At 30.6% G+C, this 9,588-nt stretch overlaps 1 protein-coding gene across 1 annotated transcript; it reads left to right on the forward strand.

Annotated features, from left to right (window-relative positions):
• Positions 1 to 3,540: 3,540 nt before the first annotated feature.
• On the forward strand, positions 3,541 to 8,145 carry LOC123201636 (ras-related protein RABC2a-like). The gene is made up of 6 exons (XM_044617223.1): positions 3,541 to 4,103; positions 4,658 to 4,726; positions 5,794 to 5,859; positions 6,768 to 6,889; positions 7,321 to 7,449; positions 7,763 to 8,145. Exons 1-6 carry the CDS (start codon positions 3,965 to 3,967, stop codon positions 7,871 to 7,873), a joined length of 636 nt encoding a protein of 211 aa, XP_044473158.1. The 5' UTR covers positions 3,541 to 3,964; the 3' UTR covers positions 7,874 to 8,145.
• Positions 8,146 to 9,588: the final 1,443 nt, after the last annotated feature.

Consider the following 9,588-nt stretch of genomic DNA (forward strand, 5'->3'; position numbering starts at 1 on the left):
TGTTCTATTTTTGGAGTCAAGAGATCACCAACTTACTTATTATCTTCACTTGTGTGTTCTTTCCTATTGTTTTGCAAGTAGAGATAGGTAGCATGGTATCAAGGGGAGTCAACAGTCCAGTCAATCAACTACATGAGAGCGAGGGGCAAATTTTTCTTTTCATAGATTTCTCTTCCTTTATGTATTTAGTCATACATTTACATTTTTATGAGTAATTATGCACAATAACTATTTAGAATAAGTTTTTAAAACATTTTTAATAAATGAGGTATTTCAGCTAATATTCCAAGTTTCACCTTTTTGCACGTTTTTAAAGTTAAATATTTATTATCATGTTATTTTCGACTATTTTTAAATTACAAAGTCAAGTTAAACACATCTCTTTGGATGATATTCTGAGTAGAGATATGTATCTAGAGAGAGGTGTTATAATTGATCCTGTAGTTACGGTTCAACTATTCTTTAGACATTTATTTAGTATATATTAATAAGTTTTATGGATAAAGAATACCACATGAAATTACAAATATGACCTTTATTAATAAACTTTTATCATCACAGAAATCTACCTTAAGTGTTGATACACTCACGCGTTCCTTTTTTGTGTTTTTTAGGTAAGCGAGGTGAACAGCGGGGCATGCAGGGAGTCAACGGTCCAACTTAAAAAGGTTGCATAAGGAAGGGCAATTGTATCATCTGTGTTTACATTTGGACTATGTATATGTTATGATTTTGGATTTGATTGTTATGCTCATTTCAATTATGAATTTAGCTTTCAGATATTGTTGTCTGGCATTACTTATGAGTTTTGTTCGAGGTTTATTCAGTTGAGTTATTTATACACCTTTTTGCACACTATTATTAGTTATGCATATCATGTTGTTATCTTTGTTGTATGATGTTAAGCGGAAGTTTTAATCATACTCATCTCTTCGGGTTCATATTTTGTCTGGAAGTATGTATTTGGGAAAAAGTGTTATATTTATAGTATAAAAACATGATTTTGTAACCCAACATTGACTGATGTAAGTAAATTTTAACTTGCATTAAGATAGTAGCACATATGTCATAATCAGTATGATTAAATTTAAGGATGAGAATATTCATGAGTTGATCCATGAGGCATAAGGAATCTCAAATCCAGAAAGGAGCCATATAGCGGTTTATGGATAGGCCTCGATGTTGCTATAACACCTACAGACAATTCAAGGATTAGACATATCGTACAAGAGATTCTCTAAAAAAAGCATAATAATTATATCTAAAGACATTTAAGTAAAATAATGTCTTATAATTCTTTTATTACATTAAATCAAATAAAATAAATATTATATCTACAAATTTTTATCAAATATAGTAATAATTTATATTTAATAATTTTTTTATTTTTTAGTCTTTATGAGAATCTTTTATTTTTTATAAAAAAATATTACCCAAACTGGATGTCCCTTGATTTAAATTAAAAAGTTTATGAGATAAAACAATTGGGCCCTCTTCAGCAAACTTAATAGGCCTGCAATAAAAAGACCATTGCCATACTAATAAAAGATCAACCTATTAAAAAAGTCACGGACCCATGCTAGCCTAATTTGCCGAAAATATCTTTAGAATAATGGATTGTCTTTGACTATTCCCAAAAAAGGAGCAACAACACAAATTAAGGAAAACCTTTTAAGATTTTATACCTTTCAACTACGATTACTCTTGTCTATCTTAAATCTCAAGGACAATCTTCAAAAGTGTAGGTCAAATCTCCAAAATTAGAATTATTAATTACTAATTAACGGACCCATTTTGTTTCCTCTTTGGAGAGGATTTATATGGAGTTGGCAAGGACTCGTTTGGGTATTCAGAATTATTCCAGAAAATATTTCATGTGCAAGATTGAAAATTTCTTGTGGCTTTTTCCTTTGAAGGGACAAGCTCTAGAAAAAACTAGACAGGTCCTACATTGTATTATCATACTATTAAACCCATGTGGGATCTTTCACTTGGCCTAAAAATTGAGCCCCATTTAAAAGAGTATGTGGTTAGTACCTTTTTAGAGTTATAACTTGCTTCCCAACAACTTGGACAAAACTTGTATCAAGTCCTTGGACAGTGTTAGGGGCAGTAAGTGTGTGTGTGTATATATATATATTTTTTTTAGACATGTGAAAAGAGGATTAGTTTTTGTAACAAGAACAAATATAACAAACACTAATACTTTTGAAATCAAATCAATCATTAAAGCCAATAGAAAGAGTGTCTTGATCCAATTGATAATCGAACCATTTGACAAATAATATTGCATATTAACTGTTTAAAAATAATATTCAAAATTTTTTATGTAATTTATTATTAAATATAGACTTTGGATTATTTTAATATTGAAATAAACTTAGTTTAACTATATAAATTCTTAAAATTGATAGAGGAGGTAGGTTTTGGATTCAAGTTCTAATACTGAAGTTTTTTTAAACCTAAGTCCAACTAATTAGACCGACAGATCTGATCTTATTTTTAAAATTATGACTAATTGCCCTATCTCACCCTTCAGTTATGACAAATAAATATAGAGTAAATTATATGTTCCCACTTATAGTCTGACCTAAAAACACTTTTCACCTCTAAATGATATAAATAATATTTTTTCATCTAAAATCAAACTTTATTAATTAAAAAAAACTATTAAGAAGTGAAATTACTATTTTATCCTTATAATTTATTTTCTCAAAATTATCATATAACTTTAAATTAAAAAAAAAATTAGACAGGGGTGTTAATGATATATAATTGTATGTTTGGGGTGAATTAAATTTTTTGAGAATATTATAGGTGGTCAAAAAAGTTTTAGCAGATTTATGGAAATTTGAAAAAAAGTTTTGGGGTATTTAAAATTTAAAATTTTAATAGTTTCAAAATAAAAATTATACCCTCAAAAAATTCAACGGAACCAATAAATAATTTTAAAATATATAAGATGAATATGAGAATTATTTCAAAGATTGATTTGTAAGTTTTTTAACATTTTAATAGTTAAAAGTTATATGCAAAATGTTCGGGTTTGACATATAAATAAATTTTTTTAAATTTTTTTTGAAAATTTATGAATAATAAAATTACTGTTTTACCTTTATACAATTATTTTTTTTTAAGTTAAATTTGATTTTGAATAAAAAAGTGTTATTTATATCATCTAAAAATGTTAAAAGTATTTCAAAGTCAAACCTTGAGTGGAAAAAAGTGATTTGCTCATAATACATGGGTTCAACTTTCGTTATAATTTTTTTATTAACGGACACAACATTAGATATCAACATTATAAGGTTTGTACTATGATCCAAATGAATGTACGAAATTTTGATATAAATTTTTAATTAAGTGTTACAAGATGTGATTTTTTAAAATTCATATCATTTAATATTTTCGTGGTCCTTGGAAGATTGAAGAGGCATCATTTAATCTGACGGTTGGGGTTTGGACTTGGTGTATGAACAAATGAAGAGGGTAAATTTTTTTTTTGGGTAATTAAAAACCACGAAAGCAAAACGGGAATGAACAAGAACGAAGAGTGTGAGTTGAGTTGGGCATCATAAATATAGCTGAATGAGAATGAGAGATCGAATGGCTTCTTACCATACGGTCGGAGCGTTAATGGCACGCGACTAAAACTCATGAAAGTCCGTAGCTTTTGGAAAGTAAAGTAAAGAATTACGTCGGTTTCAGGTGTTGGCCGTTTTCTTTAGCTTCTCTCTTGACAAAGCATATACATTGATGCCCACTACTCTCAGACTCAACCCATTATTTCTTTGTCACTCTACTTTATACACAATCAAGAGAACAACAACATCATTACGTTACATTTACAACTCTTGACCATCATGAGAAACAACTCTTGTGTTTGAAAGATAAAAAAGTTGAGAGATTTCACTTCTTTCTTACATATTTATATTAATACCTCAACTGGGTGTTTGTTGATTCAATGAGATCCTCTTCAGGTCAGAGCAATAGCTACGATCTTTCTTTCAAGATCCTATTGATCGGTGATTCAGGTGTTGGTAAAAGCAGCCTTCTAGTCAGCTTCATATCAAGCTCTGTAGAAGATCTTGCTCCCACCATTGGTACTTATATATCTTTTATTCTCTATAGTTTCTTGTTGCTTCTGTTCATTTAAGCTTATACTATTATTTTACTTGATTGCTTAGAAAATATAAGCAAAGTTACTTAACTTTCTGATATTCAGTACTAGTAGTTATTGAGCTAGTTTTAGTTGATTGTAGGGTTGAGAGTTCTATTGAGATGTGAATGATAAGGATACGAGATTCAATCACACAGTTTCCAAGCTTTCAAACAAAGAATAGTTGTGTTGGATCTCTGATAGTGTTACATTTTTTAGCTCAGCTCGTGATTGTAATGGGGTGTATTGAATAAATTGCTAAAATTTGTGTAGTTTAAGTTTTGCTGTATTTATGATTTATTGAATAATTACTTGGTTTATAAATTTGTAAAATTTAATTTTTGATGAATGCTCTAACGGTATTATTGCATTATATATTTCAATGTTATTAATGTTAACAAGATGAGAACTCTCCTTTTTTATATGCTTATGCTACTTGAATTTGATTTTTTAAAATTTGGTCGTTTCTTCCTTTGATATTGTCTTGACTATGTGTAGGTGTCGATTTTAAGATCAAGCACCTAAAATTGGGTGGAAAGAGATTGAAGCTGACGATTTGGGACACAGGTATGCAATTACAGTTGTCTATTCATTCATTTTTCCAGTTCCAGTTTAAGAACTAGAATCTGAATATTTTTATCTAATTAACGACCCAAGTAATGCAAAGAATGTTTGATATTCATCACCAATATGTAGGTTTGTTATCATATCATTGTCATTGTCATTGCCATTGCCATTGCCATTCTTTGAAGCATAAATGATGCAACAGTTGTTAACTGATGCAATATAAGTCCAAAACTTGAGAAAAATGTGTTCACCAAACAGGTCCCAGCAATTTCTTAAGAACTTCTATGGTAGATAACATTTGTTTCAGTTAACACTTACAATCCAAGCAAGTCATTTACTTGTATGGTTGAGCTAAGGATATTGTAAAAGAAACAGAAACTCACAATAACCCAACACTTTCACATTGTTTGTTGATTAGTCTATGTTGTCATCATTGCGCTATCCAGGCCTTATTTCAGTGTTACGAGTTTGAGTAATTCAATACTGATCCATAATCTCTATCCATTGAAAGATTACATGCCACATTTGCCAATATTGTTTCATAAATAACCAGATTTCCCTTAATAATGAAAATTTGCATTTTTTTAAATGCCTGCTGCTTTTTATATGGATTCTAAGCAAAGATATTTCTTTTTTGTCAATTTCTATGACTAGAATATGTGCCACTATTAGATGCCACTAAACTTGTAATCAGTTTAAATAAATTACTATTTGTTTTTGCAAATACATAATATGGATTCTAAGCAAAGATATTTCTTTTTCGTCCATTTCTATGACTAGAATATGTGCCACTGTTAGATGCCACTAAACTTGTAATCAGTTTAAATAAATTACTATTTGTTTTTGCAAATACAATACGTGGCAAAGATTATCGTTGTTTCCTGTTCTGATGTTGAGGATAGTACTCTTGCTTGATAAATTTAACTTAGCCAACAATTTAAGGTTGTGCTTCTTTTAGTGTTAGTAGCAAATTTTTATCCTTTTTCCCCCACTAGAATACTTTAAAAGTTGTTTTGCGCTGTGAGTAAACCATGTGGCTAATTGCAAAATCTTAATGCTTCTTGCAGCTGGGCAGGAAAGGTTCAGAACATTAACAGGCTCTTATTATAGAGGTGCCCAAGGAATCATTCTTGGTATGTCATCAGCAACATAATTTCATGTCATTTTCAACATTATGAAAAACTCTACTTTCTTGTTTAAAGGATGATACTGATATCAACTAGCAATCTATCAACATTTATTTTTGACATATAGCACGCTCAAATCAAATGCTTTGGCATGTTTGATGACAAATAGGGAAATTGACTTTAATGCAAAGGTGACTGCCAAGATCAACAACGTTGACTAAATTATTTACAACATATTATACTACCATACATTAATATAAGTTACTGACTGATTCTTTTCCAAAATTGGCTTAATTGACTGAGGAGAATTGTGTGATGGGGTGGGAAACCCAGAGATACTGATTCTGGTTGATAAGTGCATGAAATGCCAAAATCGACATAATTGGAGATCACATCAATGTCTTTCAAGGATTGTTGCATTACTGAATGAAATAATTTTTCATGACGTCATTCAAACAAAGTAGAACTTGTTTCAGCCCGCAATGATTCTCTTCTATTATTCCAGAAAAGTTCTTTTTTTTTTTTAACTGTAAAAAGCATATAATTTATTGTACAAGATTTTATGTCTTGTCCCTGCTTGCTACTCTGAAAAGTTGGATATGACATCTGATTTTCTTGTTCAGCTGAGTTAGGCCTCATGGTACTTTCTTTTGTATTATTCAACTAAAGTCATATTTACTGGGCAAGCATCTGATTCTGTGTATTTACATAGAATTTGGAATGTGGCTTATGGCATTGGCTGGATTATTGACATAAAATTTATTTGATTTTCACAATGACAAATATATGATCAGTTATGACTTCAATGAATTATCTTGTCAACTGTTGAATAATCTCCATGACATTTTTGTTATATTATTCTTCATTTTGTTGTAGATAACAAGTATCAACTTCTTTTCTTCCTATGATTGTAGTTTATGATGTCACAAGGAGAGAAACTTTCACAAATTTATCAGATGTTTGGGCTAAGGAAGTGGACCTTTACTCTACCAATCAGGATTGTGTCAAGATGCTTGTTGGAAATAAAGTTGACAGAGTAAGTTTTATTATTTATGATATCTATTTGTGTAAATATCATTGACCTCAAATATTCAGCCTGAACACACACTGTTTTAGATATTCATCAGAAGTCAACCATGCTGTTAGTGCACATCCTTACATTACCATTTTAAGGCCAATTTCCAAGGGTTTTTTTTGTCAAATTCCAAATTAGTGGGTCTATATATTTAATTAATCTCTTGAAAAAAAAAAGGTTCAAAGTCTTCCTATTTCTCTTCCTTTCACGTTGTAAACTTTACTAATGAATTATTTTTGGTGTGTATGTGTATGTGTATGTATATATAAATAACATTCATGTTCATGGATGATTTACCCCCCCAGTTTATTTTGTACTTATAGATAATATGAAGCTTTTACTCTGTAGTCTTATTCTTCCATTATTTAATACTAAATTGGGAATGATTTCAGGATTCTGAAAGAGCTGTAAGCAGAGAAGAGGGGATGAATCTTGCAAAAGAGCATGGGTGTTTGTTTCTTGAAAGTAGTACTAAAACTAGAGAAAATGTGGAGCAATGCTTTGAGGAGCTTGCTTTGAAGGTAATCCTTTGAGAAATCTTTATGCCTTCTAACTGTGTTTGGAACATGCACATGTTGGATTGGTTGGCTCACTATATTTCATAATCACAGGATGGCATGGCATTATGCAAATAAACAGGTTTTATTTTGAACGTAGAATTGATTGAGCATATATAAATTTAGAATTAAATTTTCATCATATCTTTTTCCTAAATCTTATGCCGGCAAACACTACCATAACTCCTTGGCTATCTGCGGCCCCGCCAGCAACACTAGTTCCATAAATGCAAAAATTTCCTCTTCTGTTTCTGAATGTTTTATTATTTTTTTACAGATAATGGAGGTTCCTAGTCTTCTGGAAGAAGGATCCAATATAGTCAAGAGAAACAATTTAAAGCAGAAGCCAGAATACCAGGCTTCTCCCAGTGGCGGTTGTTGCTCATAAGTTGTTGCAATATAGAAGCATCTATATGAAAGCGATGCCTACTCTTGCCCATTTAAGGCTTATACAGTGCATCCCCTTTACATTATGAAACAGATCATGTATATGTAATTTCTTCCTTGTTATTTCTTGGTGCTGCTGTTGTTTTCACCGAGTTTCCATAGTTTAACCATTATTCTGGGAAGTTGGCACTCGAATAATATAAATATATTAGCTTGTGTATATGACTGCCAAATGATCCATGCTAGTAAACAAAAGTGCATGTATTTTATTGATTTGATGAGAGTTTTCTGAGTAATATTAGGCCAAAAGACTTATTCCTATTTAAGGTTTAATCTATTTTTAAATTCTTACATAAAAAGTTTTAAAAACTCAAATATCTACCAATAGACTGTTAAAGTTAATAAAATTCATTAATTCTATGAATAAAATCATTATTTAACAAGTGATAAAAAAAACTTTTATCTCATTTTTTCTTTTAAACCCTAAAACTAATAATTTTCTTTACAAGATTAAATTTTGAAAACTTTTATTTCCCTGTCCTAGGGTTTCAGTTTTTCAAAGATAATTTTTTGGCAAACAATCAACTTCTCTAACACTTTCTATCCCTCTCGGCAATGTCCCTCTCTAGCAACTTGAAAATCACTTTCTCCAGGCACGAGTTGTCTAAAATTAACGAAGACAAAAATTGTCATCGTCGATTCATCTCGTCTTTATCCAGACGAAGATGAGTATGGAAGAAGGGAGAGAGAGAGGGTTGGAGGGTATCAATTGCTGGAAAGGGAGAGGTTTTGTCAGAAAAAATACAATTTTTCAAAATTTAATTCTACAGAGAAATTGTTAGTTTTCTAAATTAAGAGGGAAAAATAATAAAAAAATTTATATTTTTTAATATTACTAATTAAATGATGATTTTATCTTTAGAACTAATGAATTTTATTAATTTTAACAATTTATGAGTGGGTATTTGGATTTTTGAAATTTTGTGAGTGAGTTTGGGCGAAGACTAAACCTTAGGTGGGAATAAGTCTTTTGGCCTTAATATTGTCTGCCATACTGCTGCATATGCCATTGGAATGGACATGTTCATAAGCTGTATCGGCTTATTGCCTGATCAACAGGTGAATCTTTTAAATATTCAGATGGATTTGTCGTTTTTTTCTCGCGTTAAAAATCCTGCTGAAAGACAAACCTCATTTGGCCAATACCTAAGACAAAGCATTTGCTATATCAACATTTTATACCGCTTGCTGAAAACTGTTTCATAGATATTATCAAGTTGCTATTTTGTGAGTGGGAATGACAAGCCCGAATTCTAGACGATACTTTGCAATAGGAGAATCCTCAGATTGTCAGCAATGAACCAAAAATTACAATAGCTTCAACTTACAATTTTGCAAATTACAGCAATCAAACGATTAATAATAGTTCCTATATGTGAAAGATATTCGCAAGATCGATGACAAGGCCTTTACTGATGGGAATAAATTATGCAACAAGTAGATAACAAGGCCTAAATACTTGGCCCTGGAAAGAATTATAGATGATTAGGATGCAGGGAGACCTACTCTTTGGAACATCCTATTTCGGGTTTTATTCCTAAAATGTACACATCAAAAGTATACCAATGTGAATATCAACATCAAACCCTTCAAAGAAGACAATGTCTAAAATATGCAAGTAACCAAACTGAATGATGAAGAAAGATCCAAACAACA

The sequence above is a fragment of the Mangifera indica genome, chromosome 18 (assembly GCF_011075055.1).
Source record: "Mangifera indica cultivar Alphonso chromosome 18, CATAS_Mindica_2.1, whole genome shotgun sequence".
In the NCBI taxonomy this organism is placed as follows: Eukaryota; Viridiplantae; Streptophyta; class Magnoliopsida; order Sapindales; family Anacardiaceae; genus Mangifera; species Mangifera indica.